Source organism: Schistocerca gregaria, chromosome 7, assembly GCF_023897955.1.
Source record: "Schistocerca gregaria isolate iqSchGreg1 chromosome 7, iqSchGreg1.2, whole genome shotgun sequence".
Lineage (NCBI taxonomy): Eukaryota > Metazoa > Arthropoda > Insecta > Orthoptera > Acrididae > Schistocerca > Schistocerca gregaria.
This window is the reverse complement of record NC_064926.1, coordinates 99535868-99561619: the sequence shown is the minus strand read 5'-3', so window position 1 is coordinate 99561619 and position 25752 is coordinate 99535868. Positions and strand designations below refer to the sequence as shown.

Here is a 25752-nt window from a genome sequence, read left to right as displayed (position 1 = left end):
GAACACGTGGACTCCTGGGAAGTTGCCTATTGCCTGGCCACTACCACTCCACTGATTCAAACTCAGTCACAAAATTATTCTAATTAAAGTATAGCTTTCTTTAGGTCAGCCAGAATCACATTTCAGGGCTACGATTTACAAACTGAAAAGCCTCGACACTATTCATTGGCATAAGCTCATGTAAAAAAAGATCGTTTCTATCTAAATAACACAGTCTCTCATTACCAGACTAAGAAGCATGCAAGATTCTCCTCTATACCATAAATATCTCAGCCTGCTTCGTCACACTAAAGACGGATGATACAATGTCTTTGTTTCTGCAGCGTCTGTAGGTGTTATTGTTGTGGTTGGCAGGAGAGCCAACACCGTGTTACTAGAGGAGGCCGAAAGGCACGCGATTTAGCTCATGCAGGCTGGCGTGGGGTCTGGAACAGGACAAGGAAATTAGAAATTAGAAACAACGGACGTAACTGGTGGAATACTTAACTTTAATCCATTAATGATGAACTTCGTTTTTGACGGTACATAGTTCTCAATATCAATAGTGACTGATAATGGCGCCTTGCTAGGTCGTAGCAAATGACGTATCTGAAGGCTATGCTAATCTATCTTCTCGGCAAATGAGAACGTAAGTAGGCAGTGAACCATCGCTAGTAATGTCGGCTGTACAACTGGGCGAGTGCTAGGAAGTCTCTCTAGACCTGCCGTGTGGCGGCACTCGGTCTGCAATCACTGATAGTGGCGACACGCGGGTCCGGCGTATACTAACGGACCGCGGCCGATTTAAAGGCTACCACCTAGCAGGTGTGGTGTCTGGCGGTGACACCACAGTTATTACAATTCATGTCTGAAGGGCGTTGTAACATACAGACATGCATGCTGCGGGTCTAGTTTAGCACGGGATACAACCCGTCGCTTTGACCAATGACGTCAGAATTGGCCAGAGAGCATGTATTACAAAGATGAAAGAGCTGAGAAGAATGTTCAGAAACAAAGGAATGCAAGAGAGAAAAACTGTGCTTCACATATATAAGGACCAGTAGTATTTTCACGTTAACGATATCGTGTGTTTGTATCTTAGTACAATGAAAAAAATGAAAAGAAATTAATGAAATATATTACTAGCCAAGAATACATCACGTTACATGTATGTAAGTTCTATCTCGAAACTCTTTCGAAATGTATTGCTTAAGTGCAGTACAGGATACAAGTTCAGCATACGTCACTAGCATTACTGTCCTGTTCTTCACTTGAACGATGTATCCTCCGCTTCAGTAAACCCCAAGTGGAACACGGGATACAAATTGTAGATGTGTTGTTTATTTCGTCATTACTAACAGTCTTTTGTTACGTACATATCAGTACTACTAATGACAGAAGGACCTGCGTATGTAATATATGTGTACCATCCTTCCGTTGACCTCTATATATGTACACTGGAAACGAAAAGGTGGAAATAGACGAACGTTAAATTTGCAACCTGTACCTCAATTGAGCTACTCGGAGACAAGAAGACGACACATGTACAATTTGTATCCCATACCTCACTATGGGGTACAGTTTTCTTGTTGCTGTGGACGCTAATAGTATCCCATTCGTTACTTGAGCTATAGAGCTATACGCAACATTTGTATCCTGCTCGCCAATTGACATATATAGTGTCAGTGTAAAGGCGAAGTGAAGGACGGGATACAAATTTTAGTTGTATCGGGGGTTTCGCCTGTAATACAGCAAGTACACATTCGAAAATGTCGCACTCATAATAGTGTTGGGAAACGAAAGAAGATCGACAGCTGAGAAATTTCTATTACGTACTCCACAACACGAAAATACACATATTGGTGGAATAAAACAGTGAAATACGTCAAAATATACAGTGAAGGAAGCAAATGGAAAAGTGAACTTACCACACGGAAATATCGAGGAATAACCGAAGCTCGCCTAGACAGACAGTAACGAAAATTACATACCCACAAACAGACAAATCCATTCCTATAATGAAAATATGACACTTAATATTGTTCTTCAATAACTAACTAATACTCTAAATTACCTCAATATCTTTACGAATAATTATTTTAATGTACAATGATAGCGCTTATCCGGAGCACAGAACTGTTTTATTATCCATGCCTTGAAGTGAAGACTTACTATGACTAATGTATGACGTCATTGGTCCCCTGCTTTGCTAGACCCCATGCTGCACGTCTGAAAGACATCGTAATGTTACACACAGAAACTTTATAAACACAAACGTTCTGAAACACATTGGTCTATCTGCCTCCAAAGGCATACTAAAATTTCTCTCTTCTTGTGCAGGAATCACAAGAGTGCAAGTGTAGGTAATACGGACAATATGACACATTATGGTTTTTGTCTGTCTTGGGAGCGTGCATGGATAGTCAAAGTTATTAAGGCGACCTCTTGTGTTCAGCAGGAAATCCGGGTTCGAGTCCAGCTCTGGAACAAATTTTCATGTTTCATTAAGATGCACACAAGATTCACAATTTAGGAATCCATTTCGTAACATTAAAACTGTTCTCTAACATTTGAATTCCATATTTCGTTAACAAGTACTTGCTGCTTCGCAATAATTACCGAACCACCTTGTATAAATTACATAAGCCAAAATATTCAAAACAGAAAAACCTGAAACAATCCTATGAATATCTGCTGTCGAAGTCACCAGTGCTGGAACACTGGACTCAGAAATATCACCAACTTTACTATATTACCTTAAGAGTATATAACCTATATTATCTGTAATGATAATTGTCCACTGTGCTATTTTTCTCTGCCTCCAAAATTCACACTATGTTTGTATGACGTCAGCATGAGTAATTTTGTTTATTTGCAGGCCAAGGTGGGGAGTTTTTAAAGTGGACACTGACGATCCAAACCTACCCAGAAGCCCGAAGGCATCGTCAGAGTTCATGGGCAACATTTATAGGACCAGGACTGTGCCCCTGGAGTATTTCAACAGCACTCGAACGACATGATGTTCATAAGCTGGTCCGTGTTTATACTGTCAATTTTGTACTCTGTTTTGCTTAACACTGTAATAAATTCTTTTAAAAACCTGTATATTTTGTGTGCCTTTATTAAACTATCAGCAGCTAACATATGGTGCTAACTCATTTTCAGCTCTTTCGTGGCCAGAATGACAGAGCCCTTTGGTACAAATTGTCTAGAGTTTACAGTTGATTACACTCATGTGTGTTCTATGGATTGCACACCAGGAACGTTAACTTTTAATATGGTTATCACGATATTCACCTTCGTATATACTTTACCTTCAACTTATAGAATGTTTCAGTAGTAAAATTACCAATGAGAAGATACCATTACTTACTTCAAATCTGGATAACAATGCAGCTATAACGAAACATTCTACACTCCTGGGAATTGAAATAAGAACACAGTGAATTCATTGTCCCAGGAAGGGGAAACTTTATTGACACATTCCTGGGGTCAGATACATCACATGATCACACTGACAGAACCACAGGCACATAGACACAGGCAACAGAGCATGCACAATGTCGGCACTAGTACAGTGTATATCCACCTTTCGCAGCAATGCAGGCTGCTATTCTCCCATGGAGACGATCGTAGAGATGCTGGATGTAGTCCTGTGGAACGGCTTGCCATGCCATTTCCACCTGGCGCCTCAGTTGGACCAGCGTTCGTGCTGGACGTGCAGACCGCGTGAGACGACGCTTCATCCAGTCCCAAACATGCTCAATGGGGGACAGATCCGGAGATCTTGCTGGCCAGGGTAGTTGACTTACACCTTCTAGAGCACGTTGGGTGGCACGGGATACATGGGGACGTGCATTGTCCTGTTGGAACAGCAAGTTCCCTTGCCGGTCTGGGAATGGTAGAACGATGGGTTCGATGACGGTTTGGATGTACCGTGCACTATTCAGTGTCCCCTCGACGATCACCAGAGGTGTACGGCCAGTGTAGGTGATCGCTCCCCACACCATGATGCCGGGTGTTGGCCCTGTGTGCCTCTGTCGTATGCAGTCCTGATTGTGGCGCTCACCTGCACGGCGCCAAACACGCATACGACCATCATTGGCACCAAGGCAGAAGCGACTCTCATCGCTGAAGACGACACGTCTCCATTCGTCCCTCCATTCACGCCTGTCGCGACACCACTGGAGGCGGGCTGCACGATGTTGGGGCGTGAGCGGAAGACGGCCTAACGGTGTGCGGGACCGTAGCCCAGCTTCATGGACACGGTTGCGAATGGTCCTCGCCGATACCCCAGGAGCAACAGTGTCCCTAATTTGCTGGGAAGTGGCGGTGCGGTCCCCTACGGCACTGCGTAGGATCCTACGGTCTTGGCGTGCATCCGTGCGTCGCTGCGGTCCGGTCCCAGGTCGACGGGCACGTGCACCTTCCGCCGACCACTGGCGACAACATCGATGTACTGTGGAGACCTCACGCCGCACGTGTTGAGCAATTCGGCGGTACGTCCACCCGGCCTCCCGCATGCCCACTATACGCCCTCTCTCAAAGTCCGTCAACTGCACATACGGTTCACGTCCACGCTGTCGCGGCATGCTACCAGTGTTAACGACTGCGATGGAGCTCCGTATGCCACGGCAAACTGGCTGACACTGACGGCGGCGGTGCACAAATGCAGCGCAGCTAGCGCCATTCGACGGCCAACAACCGCGGTTCCTGGTGTGTCCGCTGTGCCGTGCGTGTGATCATTGCTTGTACAGCCCTCTCGCAGTGTCCGGAGCAAGTATGGTGGGTCTGACACACCGGTGTCAATGTGTTCTTTTTTCCATTTCCAGGAGTGTACTTTGAAAGACAAGAAGTAAGTAGCAGCAACCTAGTTCATCTGCTCATAGTAAGAAAGTTGTGATCATGGTGAAGATTACGACAGTACTGGGTCAAAGTGGATTCTGAAACACTTCTAATATCAAATTAATTATATAAATTAATTAATTGGTCAATTAATTACCCCATCCCCTGATGACATCATGGATGTTCCCTAGCCAGCACATGCGTCACCCTTAGCGAACTCTCAATCCCCACTCCTCCCCCTCCCATCCCATTAAATGTTCACGATAATGGCCTGAGAACAAATGGCGGAAAATTTAAATGTTTCAAATGGCTCTGAGCGCTGTGGGACTTAACTTCTGAGGTCATCAGTCCCTAAAACTTAGAACTACTTTAACTTAACTAATGTAAGTACATCACACACATCCATGCCCGAGGCAGGATTCGAACCTGCGACCGTAGCGGTCGCTCGGCTCCATGTTTAATCTCCAAACTAGGCACTCATCTTTTCGTGTTTTCCACGCTGGTCTCGCCGTAAAATCATGGCTCAATCGTTCAAAATCTAGGTGATTATGATTCCAAGCTCGGATGCAAAGAGGCCCAGGTTTTATTCTGCTACCTGTATTCAAAAGTTATGTAGATGCGCTTCACAAACCATTCTTGGAGATTAAACCTTTCAAAGTTAGCACAATAGTGATGTAAAAAAATAATCAGCACTCCGAATTTAAGTTACACTTATTTTTAATTGCAATATCACTAAACACAAAACATCACTTCACAATACAAAACATACTTGAAAACATCTTCCTCACAGTCACTGTTAAAAGTTCACATTTTATAAGCGGACTTCAATACGCGTCTTTCCAACATGACGTCCAAGACTTGACATTCTCAAGGTCCAACTCTCAAACAACTCAACAACTAACTGACTACTAATCGTTTACGCGCCCAAAAATCAGAGTTACAAGTACGTCAAAGATCATAGTGACAAAAGAAAGAATACACATAAGAATAATATCATTGCAATATAAACATATCGATGTATCACATATGAAATCAAATCTGAATGTTGTCTCATAAATATGTTAAGTAGTTAACAGAAATACAGTAGAATATTACTGATATCAAGAGGTTCAGCTGAGGTGCCGTAATGGTTGCGTAATTCATGTACCATTACACCAGGAAACGTTGTAATGCCCCCTCGCAGCAATTGACTTACGTTTAGAGATGTTCGGCAATATGCTGCCACTAACGTTCACTGTATCATTGTTTATCACTTTATTTTGGGAACATTTAGCATTCACTTTGCCAACTCGTTTGCACAATAGTTTGATTTACACTGTTTATATTTTCTAACACTTTACAAGGTGAGCTCGACCTACTCCCAGGGTCATTATAGCTTTTCGGCTCCCCCATTTGGGCCCTGTGCGAACAGGAAACCTGGGAAAACTGCGCCGGAGCCATGGTTATCTCGACTGATCGTTTCATTCAAATAAGTCTGATATATGCCAGATGTTCATAAATAAGTGTCACACAAGAAAATTATTTGTTACGAAATGTTGAAACTTTAGTCCTTTTGTCAAAATGCACCTTATACGCTTTACTACATCAGTGATAACGTTTGAGGTTGTGTTTTGTGCAACATAAAAGCCACTCATGAAATAGTTTTGTAGTCACAAAATGACTTGGCTTTAAGATTGTTCACTATAAATGTTCCATCATAATACATTATTCATTTCAGTGTGTTTCACTAATGGGATAGAGATATATAACATATGTTATAAATGTCCTGAATTTACACATACGAAAATGTCCTTCGCGTATTTACGTGTTCAGAACATTGTTTTTATGTTAGTTCATCATCAACAAAAGCAAAACAAGGGTAATGGAATGTAGTCGAATTAAGTGGGGAGATGCTAAGGGAATTACACTAGGAAATGGGACCCTTAAAGTAGTAAAGGAGTTTTGCTATCTGGGGAGCAAAATAACCGATGTTGGTCGAAGTAGAGAGGATATAAAATGTAGACTGGCAATGGCAAGGAAAGCGTTTCTGAAAAAGAGAAATTTGTTAACATCGAGTATAGATTTAAGTGTGAGGAAGTCGTTTCTGAAAGTATTTGTATGGAGTGTAGCCATGTATGGAACTGAAACATGGACGATAAATAGCTTAGACAAGAAAAGAACAGAAGCTTTCTAAATGTGGTGCTACAGAAGAATGCTGAAGATTAGATGGGTAGATCACATAACTAATGAGGAGGTATTGAATAGGATTGGGGAGAAGAGACGTTTGTGGCACAATTTGACTAGAAGGAGGGGTCGATTGGTAGGACATGTCCTGAGGCATCAAGGGATCACCAATTTAGCATCGGAGGGCAGCGTGGAGTGTAAAAAGCGTGGAGGGAGACCAAGAGATGAATACACTAAACTGATTCAGAAGGATGTAGGTTGCAGTGGGTACTGGGAGATGAAGAAGCTTGCACAGGATAGAGTAGCATGGAGAGCTGCATCAAACCAGTCTCAGGACTGAAGACCACAACAACATGTTAGTTCATTGGGAACGTAGTTAAAAATGCCCAGCTGAACGTCGACAATGGCGGATTCAACAGGCGACGTGAAGTAATTGTTGCGTGGCGTCGGCCGGATTGCGGCGTGTCAACGCCCGCCGGGGTCGATGACCTGCGCGTCACAACAGCAGCGGCGCCGTGGGGAGTGGCGCCTGCGCGGTTGCGCTACGGCGTCCTGTCTCTGATGTTTCCCACGAACAGCAGACTGACGGCACGCCATTCCAGCACGGCTTCTCCACAAGGAACTCCGTCAAATACATGAAACAAATATTCCACAACAATGTACCGCCTTTTTAGTACAGTTTATTAGCTGTGGAAGAAATGCACTTGGTTAATAGTGTTTATTGTTTAGTAAGCCTTCGTTTAGACGGTCTGCACAGTACGGTTTGGTGTGATAACAAGTTTTACACGGCTTCTCAACTATATTGCCCCGTGACACTGCTGTGGAGTTCCTCACACGCAAGTTGTACTACACACTTCATTTATCCCCACGGTCGATGCGCTTACAAAGCGTCCCTCAACACGCGAAAATGTTTTGAATCACACACACGGCAAGTAATCCTGTCGAGCAATGATTGTTTCGATCGTCTCTGAACGAAGCACTTTTTATCCCTTTTTTATATTCAGTAACTTTACTATCCGATCAGCTCTGCACTAAAACAGTTGTTCACTCGACACTTGGATGATCCTGACGTATATTGATGTAGTCTCAACAGTCATTTCTTGTCCCTGCTACACAATATTCCGTCTTTCCTAAATGTTTATGCCCATAGTTCACCCTTTTTAAACACATATCAACTGTTCTCGCATAATCATTCTTATTCTAATTCATACATTGTGTCCACTGGGTTACAATGTTCACTATACCACTTTAGTACTGTTACATCTGAAACATGACTCTTTGCAAATACAAAAAGGTGTGTGACTTTTGATACATGGTTTACTTTTCTCCTTTGGGTGTAGCTTTCCCGGTTATCACCCTTTAGTAAACAGATTTTACTATGCGCATGACCGCCGGACTTAGGTGTCATTTCACATGCGTAATCTTTCCTATGGGACTAAAGTGTAGCTTCCATGTGGTTGCTAACCCAGCTGGTCAATGGTACATGTACCAATCACACGGGCTCCAATTGAAGCTTTATCACATACAGAGTGTATGTTGCTTGAAATGGGGTCCGTCTGTAATTAAATCGGCTCCAGTGTTGTGCTCACATCACTATTGGTAACCACATGGCTATACGTCATTTTTGTGTGCTACATAGTCACTCTCGATTTATAGAGTCTCTCTCAGGGCTCTTAATACTAACACAATTATATTTACTATATTACTTCATGGAATTTCCATACGAACCACACATATACCTAATAAATAGATAAATTGATTCAATAAATTATTTATTTCTTTGCAAACGAAATATTGTTCATAGCATGAAGAGCTCATAGTGGTTTACCTTCGATAATTGTCTGTAAGTAAATCCTAAAATGACACATAATTGCACATTTTACTGATTTTAACTTCATGCAATTATTAATTATTAAATGTTTTGTTAACCTCAAAATAAAAAAATATAAATTCATTCTTGTAATTAAACACCCTTACATTCTAAAACACAATTGACATGATAGTACATCTACTATCGACAAGTCATTGCATAAACAATTTTACATCTTTTCTTGGATACAATCCCTTTATTTTCCCCGACTGGGGATAGGCTACCCACTTCAACATCTTCCTTATTTCCTTATCCACTATATCCCTCCTCGACCAATTGATGGAGTATGATGCACGGCGATACATTTCATGGGGCATCACCTCAATGTGATAATGGTACCCTTTTATTATCCCTGGGCGATCGGAAAATACCCCCGCGTAATCCGATAACAGCTGCACTACTTCCTGTTTTTGTACATAGCTCATGCTCTCAGATTGCTGTACTTCAGTCTGGAATGCCTCTACATTTGTATCAAAATCTTCATTTTCAACATTAGGATAATAGAGGTCTTTTACAGGTGAATAATCATCTAAATGTAGTACCCAATGGTTCCTACATTTAATATTAATTCTATTGCAACACGGCACAAGTACTTCCTTCGATTTCAACATAGATAATACAACTCTTCTACCTTCATTTAGTATACTCAGTTTTCCCGAAGAAAGGTCAATTATTGCATCCCTTTCTCGCAAAAAATCCACACTCATCATGCAGGCCACGTTTAATCCTTTCACAATGAGGAACGAGCGCGCTATGGCTCCGCCCTCCTTACTTATCTGCACCCGCACCTGCTGTTTAATTATTTGGCTCTGTGAACTAATGGCTCCAGAAACATTACGATTATTACCAGGGAAAGTCGGTATGTTACGTCCTCTCCCGAGCACTTTAAACAACTCCATACGCATAACACATACTGAAGCACATGTGTCGATAATCACGTCACCTTAATATCATTGATTTTAGTCTCTGTTATAGCTTGCACATTTTCATTATTTACTTTGTAGCACACGTGTGGTTCGGTAAGGAGATCTTTCTCCATATGGATCCCATCATTATATCGCAGCATATGAATTTCAGGTACGTTGTTATCGTTCATGTTCCTCCCACTCCATCCCTCGCCAGCGACGGAGTTTTATCTCTGGGTGAGATAGGTTCATACCAGTAACGTGTCTTATTTATGTATTTCTCGAACTACCGCCTCAGGCTTCCGAGACGGGCAGAGTACGGTTCCAGATTATACACTTCCTTTCGTAGTCGTTCTTGTATACACGGTGACCAGTACTTAGAAAAAAATGCCTTTTCAAACTGGTCATAAGTAATACAGCTGTGGGCTACATCCGTAGCCCACAGCGCTGCATCGCCCTGAATGTATGACATTATGTATTGGATCTTTTGTGCCTCGTTCCACACACTAGGCTTTTTATAAATACTATGGGGTGTACTGATTTTCGCTCAGTGGTAAATGTTTGAAACTGACTATTTTTAATTAAGCTCTTTTCGACCAAATATTTTCGGGCTGTACTTGTTTGCTCCTTGCGTATAGGCTGTGTGCTCCGATCCGATGATACAGCTCTTCGCATTATCACCTAAAGATTCACTATTGTTGCGTCGCGCTAAAGCCTGTGCATTGCCAAAAACATTGGCTGTTGGTGACATCGTCTCATGTTCAGTGAGCTTGCCGCTCAGTGCTAATCCATTCTCTAAATCGGATACTCGCTTGTTGATATTTATTTGCCACTGCGGAATATCGTATTTGAGTATCTGTCTGATAGTTTGTATTTCATTTGTACTTGAATACTTATTGCAGCATTGAGTGATTCAGAGTCTCTCTCTGCCATGGCTGTTTGAATCCTGGAATCGATCCATTTGTCTATCTCACTATGCTTTGACCCTCACCAGGAGTTGAATTCAGTTTCGATCTTAGTAGCGTGTTCATTTAACCTCTGTTCTACCAGTTGTGTAGCATCTATTTCGAGCTTTTCTAGTCGGTTTGCTAGAACACCTATTCCATCTACTACATTGGTATTCGCCACTCGCAGGCTGTTGACCTGTGCGCTCAGCTCCTGCACGGACTTAGGTAGTGATTCGTAATTTTGCTTTATGCAGGCAATCTCTTTCTGCATAATTTCTAGTGACTGCATAAGTTGCTGGTCACGTTCCGTTTGTTGACGTTCACGTCCAGCTTCTTGGGCAAGCAAGTTTATAATTTCCTCGTCTCTTTCCTTTTGTTATTGCGCAAATTTCGCCTGATAGTTAAGCATGCGCTCTAATATTGCTTGAAGTGAATACCCACCAGGCAGATTACCACACTCTGGCTCGTGCCCTTTTGGTGGTGGTACAGTTTCTTTAGTTACGTCTGCTTGAGCATTGGTAGACGGTGGCACTGCTTCTTGTGCCCCCGCCCCAGTATTCTCACTCTGTGTGTCCTCAAAGAGGCTACTGGTGCTACTTAAGGCTCCCGCTCCTACATCGACATCACTAAGTTCTTCAGAATCCATATTGATAGTGCGCTGGCTACGCAGTTTCACCACATGGAGAAACCAGTAACTAATATACTATGCCCATCATTTTTGAAAATTGAAATTTGCACACAAAATGTGATAGTTTATCTACAATACACCACACAATGAAAATAATTAACTACGTTCAACCTTGTCCTGTTATATGCACTATTAACAAATCATGTGCATACCATAGCAATATGAGGTCACTTCACTGGAGTTGGGCTTCTGCAAACAGGACAACTACACTGTAGTCTTACCTTGAACTGATTTGACTTGGGGCTCTGCTGCCCCCAGCTTATAATGTTGTTACAGTTTCTTAGTAGTTCCAGGATATTCTCATCGGTCTCGCTCGCAGTGGTGCGTTTTTTTCTTCGTGAAAAAGTTATTTACACTCATTAATACATGGCATAAATTATACAACACATACATACATTTATCACTGAATATATCCATACAACAATATGCAATTATAGAAAATACATTACATAGTTATTATCTCTCGTGGCCACTGCACGTTCTCGCCACACGCTTTTGGGCGACAGTATCGCGCTCCAATATTTTTTCTGTACACTGGTTTACTTTGGTTAATTGTATATTATATTATAAGATTAATTATTATTATACTGCAGCTGGCTTCTTATTAAATGAACAGTTTTCTTACTGTAACTCAATAGAATGCACAACATATCCATCTCTGCTACAACTATCGTTCTGGAATTATTTCTATTAGCAAAAATAATGAAGTTACCGTACGCAATGCTTAAAGAACCTCAAACCTTGCAGTGGATTTTTCGTCAACATTAATTATTAATCAGTGCCACGGCTAACACTAGAGCATGAGACTGCCACGGCTAACACTAGAGCATGAGACTATCATTGCTAAGCAGCAAATGATTTTTCTATAACTTTTACCAGTCCATAATTTTTTCATAGCAAGATTTCCTTTCGAAACACGAAAGTGTTTTAGCTTCGACACACTTAAAGTTTACAATATTAGCAGCCCGCGCCCGCCTGTGAAACTCAACGTAAAATCTGCTACTTTGTACTCCGATCTCGAACTTCTGTAAGAAATAATTTTAAATTCACTTTTTACCTGACCGCTCATTGCGGTCTGATTGCCCTCATTATCAGATTTGAATCTGCCGCGGCGGCAGTTCGTTCCGCCGTGTCGCAGCTCTGCACCACGAACACTTCTTAAAAATGTCTTAAATAAATGGATAAAATACCAGGCAAGCTTTATAATAACACCATACGAATTCTCATTAAATAACTATATTTAAAACTCGAATAATAACAAGTTCACACACCTTTCTTTATAATCAGCGCTTAATGGCGTCCTGCTTACAATCTTGACAAATGAAAGCCACCTATGCGTTAAACATAGCGTCACAGGTTCCTCCTCTCTACGTGACTCCAAGAAGACGACAACGACATTATTATTCTTACACTACTATTGTAATGAAATGTTTGAGTTTTTCTTTATTAATTCTTTTCTGTGGCGGTTTCAGAACTCGCCGACACAGATATTATTTCATAAATCCACTACTGAATCCTTTACAAATACAAAATATAACATAATTGTCTCTATTCTATTATTATTCATAGTCCACAGACGTAATCAATGCATATATATAAATAAAATTGTAACTGTATAGTTATAAAGCATGTTTTACCAGGAAACGTTATAGTGTGTCGGGAGAGATCTTGCATACTTGGATGGGTGCCGTGAGTAACACTAGTGCAGAATAGTCTTCGGTGAACAGCAGTAATGGACTCGGCTTGCTCTGTTCCTTCATGAGATGTGGAATGTAGTGGATATAGTACCCTCCTACTTCTGGTCAGCTGTAACTTAAATCAGTGACAGTGTTGTAGGGAGGGTTGGTCCAAAGTCAGATCTTCCAATCTCCAACTTTATCATAAGAATGCGAGAATGCTCTGTGAGTCCATCCACACAGGGAAAGGTGGACAATCGTAATCGTCAATTACCCATTATGATCGAAGTGCTAGAAATATGTAGATAACCTAACTGTATCGTAATATGATGCTATCTGGTATACTTTGGTATATATATTCTAGAATGAACCATGAATGGACGTACTGCACAATCATCTATCTATGTTCGCAATCTATTATATGATACATGCAAAGTAGTGGATGGGTGGATAAATGATAGTCAGAAATTGGGAGCTACACTGTTGCGTCGTTGAACGGTGTTGAAACTACATAAAAACTGGTACAGTATCTAAAATTGATCACACTATCAACTTTGGTGCTTATTACAGTGCATTGTGCAAAATCGACACCATCTTCTCCATCCCATCGATCCATTTGTACGCTGTTGATTACCAGATAATGATTGCCTGATACCACTCGTTTGAGATGGAGAGTCTTGGCAGGAACAAGACCTTCTGGGGTTGGTGAGCACTGAAATAGTGATAGTGTAAGTGGCTGCAATATAAGGAATCAGTGTTCTTGGTCTCTTCAAAATGGAACACCTAGACATGTGCTATCCCATCACTGTGAGAGAGAGATTAAATGAAGAGGTCGTCACCTTCGGGCAGCTTTTTGGAAACGCCCCGTAATGCAGCAAACTCTTACAGTTCCCATATGTTGTGATGTCATCCGCATTTTTGTCAATATGAAACCCCGCCTGTCTTTTATTGCAACCCTACTGTGTGTTGTGGGAGCAGCATAGTTTACACCATCTGATGCTCAGCTTTCTGTGAGAGCCAATAGATTTAAATGTGTTAATGTCAGTTTAGTACCTGACGCAGACCTTGAAGCCGTGGTAGAAAAAGAACATATATATGGCAGTGTACAAAGCTCCAGTCATACACTGCTCGGAAGTGTTACAACAGAAAAAACAAAGTATCAAACTGTTTATGAAAGAACAACACAGGTATGCTCTGTTGCAATTGACAGTCAGTGGAATATGGTCCTCCTACAGTACATGTGACGAAACTCTACAGTGCTCTGTGCAACCGACTTAGATCACTGTCCACCTACTGCAGTGGAACAATACCTACATTTTTAATAGCATCGCCATATATGCTCAATGTCGGCGCAGACGGTATTTGTTTTCAATATATCAGAAGAGAGGGACAGTAATATCTTATCAAGTTCTCCACTGGTTAATGTCAGTGAAGCTATTATGTTTTGTAGGTTTTCTCTGTTGGATGGTACAAAATAACAAGAATAAAGATATGTTTGGGTGACAGACATGGATGCACCCTGAGGGATGCGGATCTCCTTTGGACTGTAGTACCCTTATCTATTGTAATTTGGAGATGCACCACAATGCAGTAGCAAAATCTACATCCTTCTTCCAGTTCCTGCATGGTGTGGAGTCTTTCTAATTTTCCCAATAAGAAACACTATTGTAACTGTTCATACTAGTGTACTACCTCCCATTGCAGGAGAAAGCTTCGTGTGACACTGGCCTTATACATTGTACACAGTTCGTGGAGCTATGACAACATGTTCTCATTCCCACTGAGTGGTCAAAACACGCTCCTGTTGCATTACGATTGGCAGAGCTGGGACAACATGTTCTCATTTCCGCCAAGTGGTCAAAACACAGTCCTGTCGCATTAGCTCGGCTCATCCTATTTCTTCATGGAATGCAGAAAGTCTTAGATACAGTGGTCTCCGACTTCTGCTCAGTTACGACTTAAAATGATCACATGGAAGAAGTGGCAGTCAGGGCAGAGCAGAGACTGAGGAACAGTTACAAGATGCAGAGGGACTGTCTAAAACCACGCTGGAGTTTGCCGTAAGGAGGCCTTAGGAGATAGGTCCCAAAAAGGTGTCTTGTTTCGAGATATGAAAATGCCACGAATATGATTCACCAGTGGATGTAATCATTAAAAGACGTAACCATAGGAATGGAGTGACATGAAGCCAAATCGCTTACAACATTTCTACCAGAAAGTGTAACACTATAGATCTGAAAATCCAGTGTATTGGTCATAGGCTTTTGTATATTTGATAGTCAACATGGTCTTCCTCCAATACAGGCAACAAAACTTTACACAGGTCCATGGAAGCAACTTCGATCAGTGGTTGTCTACTCCAGAGAACCAATACATGTATGGTTGATGGCAACACACAGAGGATATTCGTTTCCCAATGTATCGGAAGTGAGAGATGTGGTAAAATCTTATCGAGTTCTCTAGCAGGTGAAGTTAGCGAAGTTTTTATAATTCGTAGTTTTATTCAGATGTGTGTTGCAAAAATAACGAGAAAGGAGAGAGAGAGAGGGAGAAACTCTGCTGTCAGAAAGGACTCTGACACCATTACACTGTCGTGTTTCTAGCGTGCTAATCATAGGAATACGATAAAGGTGACTACATCATGTACAGTAGGGATTTTTGAAGTCAGTCATTGGATATCGATTAACTGTAGTTGCTTTGCTTCAGAATTTCTTTGTGCAGTGCATGTATATTCTGCTGGGTTATGAGTTTCCTCCTGTGGGTTGGCATGCTATTTTTCTCGTTGCGATAGCTTTGCCTGTCAGCCTTCTAAGTAATGGAACAGTGCTTTTGGAGTGCGATGGAGTTCCGAGAGAATTAGCCGGGTCTGTAACTTGGTGGGGCCATCACTTGCTCATCTAAACCTGGTTTATTCAAATGCTATATGTCGAAGACTGGAAGATTCGTGAGAATATGGCAGCTAAGCGATACTGTGACGAAAGGGAAGTTGAGAGGTGAGCTCTACGCCGTTTCTTCTAAGTATTGTGGGCAAACATATTACAACCTCCCACATATGTCTTACGAAGTGACTGCAATGAGAAAATTAAGGGTTAACGTGAAGCTTTCAAAAAAGACACAGTCAGCAGCAGAAATTCCGCCTTTTGTTTTCGCAATAAATATGAGTCAACATTCTTCCATGAGTTTTGTATACCTGTAAATAGATAGACTAAATTTACATCTATATGCTTACTTCAAAAGCTGTCGTACAGTGTGTGGTGAAGGGTATCTTGTAGCACTACTAGTTTCCTATTCCACTCACAAATACAGCGAGGGAAGAAGGCTGCTTATGTGTCTCCCTGTGAGTGCTATCTTATCTGCATGGTCCTTACGCAAAATGTACATTGGCGGCAGAAGAATCCTTCTGTGGTCAGCTTCAAACACAAGTTCTCAATAGTGCTCCTCGAAAAGAACATCATCTTCCCTCCAGGGATTTTCATTCGAGTTCTCGAATCATCTGCCCACTAACTTATCAGGAGGCAATAGCAACGTTTCTACAGGGCTGTATCTTGACGGAAAACTAGGGATGTGGCAGTCTGTATACTGGTGTTTTTTTATTGGGATATTTGGGAAACCCTCACCGATCATTTCGGTTTGGAGGAGGGATGAGGGGAAGCATAACGTTCAACATCCCAGTATTTACCCCAGTGACATTTAAGTGCCCTGTCCTTTCGGGAAGAATAGGACAATTTTGCGAGTCTGGAATCATTAACAGCTGTCTGTCACAGTGGCTGCTGGCCAGTTGCAGCCCTGGCACGTGGGCAGAGGTTCGCGTCTCCATTACAGGTGTTTACATGTAGTCCGGGGGCGAAGAAGAGAATGAAACATCATACTTCCCGACCAGATCTCAGAAGGATTCACGTTTAGTTTGGGAGCAGTATAGCAGAATTCTAAGTGACTTAATATTCTATAGTTGCATCTCAGCCTTTTTCACTTTACATAGTCTACCTGTCCTCCATCCAGTTCACAGCAGTTGTGGCAATGGGCAGCATGTCTATTGATTACTTTCTGTTGATTCTTCGATTTGCAGAGCCATTGTGTAAATACTCGTCGTTACACCACAAGGCTAGTAAATGAAAAAGGAATTACGGCTTCAAAATGCATTTGCGAAATAAATAATTCAAAGACGTACAGAACACATGTGGTGTTAATTAACCTAGACACAGTCTACCTACTTTGAAAAGTGTTATCGTGCAAATTAAACCTGTGTAAGTGGATTAAATGCTAAACCTCGCGCTAAAGCTAGAAGCAGAATAACATCTAAAATAAGCATCAAATGGCACAGATAATTGTTGTTGTTGTTGTGGTCTTCAGTCCTGAGACTGGTTTGATGCAGCTCTCCATGCTACTCTATCCAGTGCAAGCTTCTTCATCTCCCAGTACTTACTGCAACCTACATCCTTCTGAATCTGCTTAGTGTCTTCATCTCTTGGTCTTTCTTTACGATTTTTACCCTCCACGCTCCCCTCCAATGCTAAATTTGTGATCTCCCGATGCCTCAAAACATGTCCTACCAACCGGTCCCTTCTTCTTGTCAAGTTTTGCCACAACCTCCTCTTCTCCCCAATTCTATTCAATACCTCCTTATTAGTTATGTGATCTACCCATCTAATCTTCAGCATTCTTCTGTAGCACCACGTTTCGGGAGTTTCTATTCTCTTCTTGTCCAAACTATTTATCGTCCATGTTTCAGTTTCATACATGGCCACATTCCATACAAATACTTTCAGAAACCACTTCCTGACATTTAAATCTATACTCGATGTTAACAATTTTTTTTTCTTCAGAAACGCTTTCCTTGCCATTGCCAGTCTACATTTTATATCCTCTCTACTTCGACCATCATCAGTTATTTTGCTCCCCAAATAGCAAAACTCCTTTACTACTTTAAGTGTCTCATTTCCTAATCTAATTCCCTCAGCATCACCCGACTTAATTCGACTACATTCCATTATCCTCGTTTTGCTTTTGTTGATGTTCATCTTATATCCTCCTTTCAAGACACTGTCCATTCCGTTCAACTGCTCTTCCAAGTCCTTTGCAGTCACTGACACAATTACAATGTCATCGGCAAACCTCAAAGTTTTCACATGGATAATTAGAGGATTAAATTACGTAACAAAATATATTGTAAAGTTCTAAACAAAATCATGAAATACTAAAACGTTCAGAAATTGAACGGTGTAGTATTCCGTCACCGATGATGTCATTAGAGAGGGAGTAAGATCTCTAATGCAGAAGGATAGCGAAGGAAATCGACCATGCCTGTTTCAAAGGAACCATCGAGGCATTTGCGATTTAGGAAATCAGGAAAACTTAAAACTGAACCCCCCGAATAGTGTTGTGAATAGCCATCTTGCCGAATACATTCCGTGTGTTTATTTTGTTTTAAAAAAATCTCCGACAACAAAATAACTAATATTGAGAAGATACACATTTGTAAAATTGTAGACACTTTCTGTGTTTTTTCTTTTTTTTTTGTCGGTGTCAGATAATAGGTCCGAATAGTTTATTTTGGGTGTTAATTGACTCACATACGCTCATGAGCTGTTACTGCTGCTGATCGTAGCAGTTTATCTTAACAAAACTCCCCGACACAAAGGCATTCAAAATAGTGGTTGAAACTGTTTGATAAAACGTTCGTATGTGGTGAGGTCGATCAGAGCGATCGATTGCAGGGGTGTCGCCCCAAGATTTTCAGTGATAAGTCGATCTTGTTTGGGGCCCTTGTAATTATTAAATGACGTAATTTATAATAAACTAATAATCGGTGGTACTTCTTGTTGCGTCAGCCCCGGGGAAACGCAACGCCATAACAGGTCATTTACAAATGATACTGATTGCTGTAAATTATTTACCACCAAAAAGAAATACAGCATTAAGCAATGGCAAGTATAAGGTTTATGCTCGCAGTAGGATTTGATTTGATCACAGGCCCGGACCCGGATCTATGAGCAGGGGGGTGGGGGGACAGAACAGGATATCTGCCGCGGGCGGCAGTTTCAGGGAGCACGAAACTTTTATTCATCAAGAAAAAAGCCTTGTTTCTAAAAGCATCTAACATTCAGCGCACGTTGGTGAATCGATTATTCATATATTTTTTAAACGCGTCTCAGTTTGTTTTTGAACATTTTTGAACACTTTTTATGTTAATTTCTGAACGAATCATAAGTTGATTTTTGAATGCGTGCATAGTATACGTGATGTCTCTGCCAGGCGAATACACGTCGCATCCAGATTTGAAAAACTTTCCCGCGGACAAAACGGGAAGGGGGTATACAAGTTAAGCCGAATATACCTGAACAGGAGAAAGAGGAGAAAGTCGATCGCTGTTTTGTTTATGGAGTTGATTGGGTCTACGAATGATCAGCGCAATTGTTAATTACTAGTGAAATCCATGGATTCAGACTACCAGAGTGGAGATAAACGACTGGCAGGAATAACATTATCTTCTCGGTGTATCCAAGAATGTGAAATTTTGACAGAAAATTTCTGCCAGAACGCTACACAACCAAGGGTCAGTTGTACAGTCCTCGGTTAGCTGCCGCTTAAGTTCTGTGCTCGGAATAGCGCGGAAACCGCGTTGTACGAACACATAATAACGCCAAGCCGGAGAACAAACGCGGGGAAACTGAAATAGTGAATCCGGTAGGGCTAGTGAAATTAACGGGAGAATAAGTTGTGACAACGGCAGGAATAGTTACAGAATTAGTGATGACAAGATTGTTTGTTAGAACGAGGAAACAGAAGAAACAGGTTATAAAGATATGTTTACGTAATGTGTATACATAAACATACAGTTATAAATGTCCCCGTTCGTAGTCGCTAATTATAACAATACGTTCACTTTTGTGCTGTAACATATAGCTATAATCAGCGGTGGAAACATATTTGCGGACGCCTACCGTGTGCGGCTGTTTCTTGTTGGATCGTTTGTTCAGTCGGAAGTTGCATTGCAGAGGAGAGTAAATGCCTATTCAAAATATAATTGTTTTTGGATAGCTCAACATGAATTTCCTAAGGGACCGTTGTTTATCATACATTTACCAGTAGAATATGGCGCAGAGAAAATATTTCGCCGCATGCAACTTCCGTCCGATTACGACGAAATAATTCATGACTGTGAACTCTCTATTTGGCAGAAACATAAAGAAAATTAAATAACTTCATGAAGGAGTGAGACGTAGATTCTATACTAAATAAATATTCCATACACCAGTTCCATTTAACTCTGAATTTATGGAAATTAATAGATGAAATTACACTGCAATGAAGGATTTAACATGGATGCCGTTTTGACTGGCACTTCTTTTCTCGTAATGGAAGTAATTCCTTTGACGTTTTCACATACACGTCACACTATAAACCTACTGGTATGCAGTATTGCACTCTCAGTATTGTACTTTCACTTTACACTAAACTAATATTATTTTTAACAATAATAAAACGGCGGCAAGACATGCGCGTCCGACACAAGTTACAAGAGACAAGAGAAAAAGAGTAACTGAGTAACTGTTCATGGAGAATATCTTGTACATAAAAGAATGTGTAAAAGTGTTCTTCTGTCCGATTTTCGTGTCGCGGTTTTCAAAGTCAGTAACTGACTGCATATCTGACGGCGCTTCGACAAAAAACACGTTACGTCACAGGACGTTCACCTTTTACATTCTCGCAACATTATTTGCTAACTGTAGCTGGTGCCAGCAACTGCTCTATTAGTGAATGATTTAAAATGATAAGGCAATCACATAATGTTACATGGTGTTGTTGTTGTTGTGGTCTTCAGTCCTGAGACTGGTTTGATGCAGCTCTAAATGCTACTCTACCTTGTGCAAGCTTCTTCATCTCCCGGTACTTACTGCAACCTACATCCTTCTGAATCTGCTTAGTGTAGTCATCTCTTGGTCTCCCTTTACGATTTTTACCCTCCACGCTGCCCTCTAATACTAAATTGGTGATCCCTTGATGCCTCAGAACATGTACTACCAACCGATCCCTTCTTCTGGTCAAGTTGTGCCACAAACTTCTCTTCTCTCCAATCCTATTCAGTACTTCCTCATAAGTTATGTGATCTACCCATCTAATCTTCAGCATTCTTCTGTAGCACCACATTTCGAAAGCTTCTATTCTCTTCTTGTCCAAACTAGTTATCGTCAATGTTTCACCTCCATACATGGCTACACTCCATACAAATACTTTCAGAAACGACTTCCTGACACTTAAATCTATACTCGATGTTAACAAATTTCTCTTCTTCAGAAACACTTTCCTTGCCATTGCCAGTCTACATTTATATCCTCTCTACTTCGACCATCATCAGTTATTTTGCTCCCCAAATAGCAAACCTCCTTTACTACTTTAAATGTCTCATTTCCTAATCTAATTCCCTCAGCAACACCCGACTTAATTCGATTACATTCCATTATCCTCGTTTTGCTTTTGTTGATGTTCATCTTATATCCTCCTTTCAAAACACTATCCATTCCGTTCAACTGCTCTTCCAAGTCCTTTGCTGTCTCTGACAGAATTACGATGCCATCTGGTTTCTGTACAAATTGTAAATAGCCTTTCGCTCCCTGTATTTTACCCCTGCTACCTTCAGAATTTGAAAGAGAGTATTCCAATCAACCTTGTCAAAAGCTTTCTCTAAGTCTACAAATGCTAGAAACGTTGGTTTGCCCTTCCTTAATCTAGCTTCTAAGATAAGTCGTAGGGACAGTATTGCCTCACGTGTTCCAACATTTCTACGGAATCCAAACTGATCTTCCCCGAGGTCGGCTACTACTAGTTTTTCCATTCGTCTGCAAAAAATTCGCGTTAGTATTTTGCAGCTGTGACTTATTAAACTGATAGTTCGGTAATTTTCACATCTGTCAACACCTGCTTTCTTTGGGATTGGAATTATTATATTCTTCTTGAAGTCTGAGGGTATTTCGCCTGTCTCATACATCTTGCTCACCAGATGGTAGAGTTTTGTCAGGACTGGCTCTCCCAAGGCCGTCAGTAGTTCCAATGGAATGTTGTCTACTCCGGGGGCCTTGTTTCGACTCAGGTCTTTCAGTGCTCTGTCAAACTATTCACGCAGTATCGTATCTCCCATTTCATCTTCATCTACATCCTCTTCCATTTCCATAATATTGTCCACAAGTACATCACCCTTGTATAGACCCTCTATATACTCCTTCCACCTTTCTGCTTTCCCTTCTTTGCTTAGAACTGGGTTTCCATCTGAGCTCTTGATGTTCATACAAGTGGTTCCCTTATCTCCAAAGGTCTCTTTAATTTTCCTGTAGGCAGTATCTATCTTACGCCTAGTGAGATAAGCATCTACATCCTTACATTTGTCCTCTATCCAACCCTGCTTAGCCATTTTGCACTTCCTGTCGATCTCATTTTTGAGACGTCTGTATTCCTTTTTGCCTGCTTCATTTACTGCATTTTTATATTTTCTCCTTTCATCAATTAAATTCAATATTTCTTCTGTTACCCAAGGATTTCTACTAGCCTTCATCTTTTTACCTACTCGATCCTCTGCTGCCTTCAGTACTTCATCCCTCAAAGCTACCAATTCTTCTTCTACCGTATTTCTTTCCCCCATTCCTGTCAATTGCTCCCTTATGCTCTCCCGGAAACTCTGTACAACCTCTGGTTCTTTTAGTTTATCCAGGTCCCATCTCCTTAAATTCCCACCTTTTTGCCGTTTCTTAGTTTTAATCTACAGGTCATAACCAATAGATTGTGGTCAGAGTCCACATCTGCCCCTGGAAATGTCTTACAATTTAAACCTGGTTCCTAAATCTCTGTCTTACCATTATATAATCTATCTGATACCTGCCAGTATCTCCAGGCTTCTTCCATGTATACAGCCTTCTTTTATGGTTCTTGAACCAAGTGTTAGCTATTATTAACTTGTGCTCTGTGCAAAATTCTACCAGGCGGCTTCCTCTTTCATTTCTTTGCCCCAGTCCATATTCACCTACTACGTTTCCTTCTCTCCCTTTTCCTACTACCAAATTCCAGTCACCCATGACTATTAAATTTTCGTCACCCTTCACTATCTGAATAATTTCTTTTATTTTATCATATATTTCTTCAATTTCTTCATCATCTGCAGAGCTAGTTGGCATATAAACTTGTACTACATCGGACAAATTATATGGAAGGATAGGACGACTGCAAATGTATATAAAAATTTCGAATTACTATTTTTCTACCTCATGCTTGATAAACTGGAGCGTACGAATGAAATGTGAAACTATTTCCTAACATAAAACTTTTTGCTTGTAGTAGGTCTAATAGGCATTTGATACTGGTATTTCGTGAATTATTGTCTGTCGTGTTATTTATGTACATAGGTACATAAAAATGATCAGTTGTGCCAAAACATTCTAGCTTATTGGGCGTGTGTCACAACTGCTCCAATATTAGAAGGGCCTATTTCGTTTTATCTAGTTGACAGCGACAAAATAGACGTATTCAGATCGAGAAACCACGTCGTATTAACAGCTTTTTCAGTATCAGACAACAACGTTTCGATTTCTCACGTACCAAAATGTGTGGCGAACCTTAATGAGGTAACTGATTCTTTCGAAGAAAGGAAATCACACCGCGCAGAACTGTAACAAGACACAGAGACAAAATGCTGAGAAAGGATTGAAGAAATGTGTACCGTCTTGGATGTCTCTTATGTTTACTGGTTGTATGTTATCTATATACAAATTTATGTGACACGAAAGAGAAAGTTATTAGCTAACAGGCAATAGAAAGTGCACATTTTCTGAAGTGATTTTACTCTCCCGGTCACAAATAAATCCACCCAATATTAATTATGAGGTTTTAAGGGAGTAGGATGGCAAACCGGCAGCTTGGAGCAGGAGGGGCACCACAGGACATTTTAATTTCCACTGTCCTGAATACAGTTTTGATGGTTTCCATCACAAAAAATACATGTCTGAATTCCACAGAGTGAAATATAGTGCCGTGCGATAGAAGAATGGTGTGTGAAGAGGCGTGGTACTGCACGTTGGCACACTTAAAACCAAATAACATGTCTTACATTTCCCCGAACATAATTGTTTGTATATCAAACTCTTCTGGAAGATATGCGCTACAAAATGATTTTTTTTTTAATTTTTGGCTTCCTATCTCAAATGCTCTAAGGGGGAGGGGGGAGGGGGAACGCCATTATCAAGTTTTTGCCCTGGTTCGGTAATATCGAAGATCCGAGAACTGTTTGATCACGAAAGCTGGCAGCGAGAGGAATCAAAATGTTTTCAGCTATAATTCCAGCAGCCTCTATCGATTCAGTAAAAGAAAGACGTGAAACGTAGTAAATACAGGCGCATTGTAAAGGGACTGAGGATACGCAATGCGCTGCCACTAAGAAAACAATGCTGATCCACTTAATCAAAACTACAATTTCAAACTGCATTTCATTCCGTTAAAGTCTTGAAACTTTTTAAGATCTCTATGAATTCAATGGCAAATTAGTTTTCAGACAAAAAACATAGCTTACTGCGTTAGAAATTGTTATAAACTGTGTGTAAGTAGGCTGTTTAGGTTTTTTTATTGGTAACGCCGCCGCCACGTAGCGCTCTGTATGGAAATCACTGGCTGTGCCATGTGCAGTCTGTGGCTGGTTTGCATTGTTGTCTGCCATTGTAGTGTTGGGCAGCGGCAGCTGGATGCTAACAGCGCGTAGCGTTGCTCAGTTGGAGGTGAGCCACCAGCGGTGGTGGACGTGGTGAGAGAGATGGCGGAGTTTTGAAATTTGTAAGAATTGGTGTCATGAACTGCTATATATATTATGACTATTAACGTAAATACATTGTTTGTTCTCTATTAAAATCTTTCATTTGCTAACTGTGCCTACCAGTAGTTAGTGACTTCCGTAATTTGAATCTTTTAGTTAGCTGGCAGTAGTGGCGCTCGCTGTATTGCAGTAGTTCGAGTAACGAAGATTTTTGTGAGGTAAGTGATTTGTGAAACATATAGAGTAATGTTAGTCAGGGCCATTCTCTTGTAGGGATTACTGAAAGTCAGATTGCGTTGCGCAAAAAAATATTGTGTGTCAGTTTAAGCACAATCGTGTATAATTGTTGTAAGGGGACGTTTTATGTGTTACTTCTCATGGCACATGATTGCAAAATGTGTGCTTCAAAACGCAGTGGTAACAAACTCGAACTGTCGAACATTGTATAAGTATCCGTCACAAGCACTAAATTATTGGCGTCGGTGAGGGGGGGGGGGGGTGGAGGGGAGCGATTCAGTAGATATAATATAGTTCAGAAAAGGATCTAAACGACAGACGCCCTTGAGAAAAAATTGACGAAATTTGGACCTAAAACTGCATTTTGGAGCATTCTGGATGTCTCACATCATATATTTCAATGGCACTTACAACTCCGTAAACGTGACAATTTAAGCATGAATTAAAATGTATGTTGCGACTACTGACTACAAAAGCAACAGATGAAGACCTCTACATTTTTGAATACTGCATTAATCCGATTATTAAAACCTGTTTAAGAAAATGAAAGTAATCAGCCAGAACAAAATGTATTTTGTAGTTTAAAAGTACAAACCTATGCTTTTAAAACATAGATAACTGTGGAACGCTATTGCTTTGCAAGAATACATTCCA

General features: G+C 40.9%; 1 protein-coding gene across 1 annotated transcript in view; it reads left to right on the top strand.

Annotated features, from left to right (window-relative positions):
• LOC126281623 (myrosinase 1-like) overlaps window positions 1-3084 on the top strand; it is a 60333-nt gene extending 57249 nt beyond the window's left edge. The window contains exon 11 of the mRNA XM_049980745.1: window positions 2858-3084. Within this exon, the coding sequence (XP_049836702.1) occupies window positions 2858-2999 (142 nt within the window). The 3' untranslated portion in view covers window positions 3000-3084. The remainder of the gene's footprint in view (window positions 1-2857) is intronic.
• Window positions 3085-25752: the final 22668 nt, after the last annotated feature.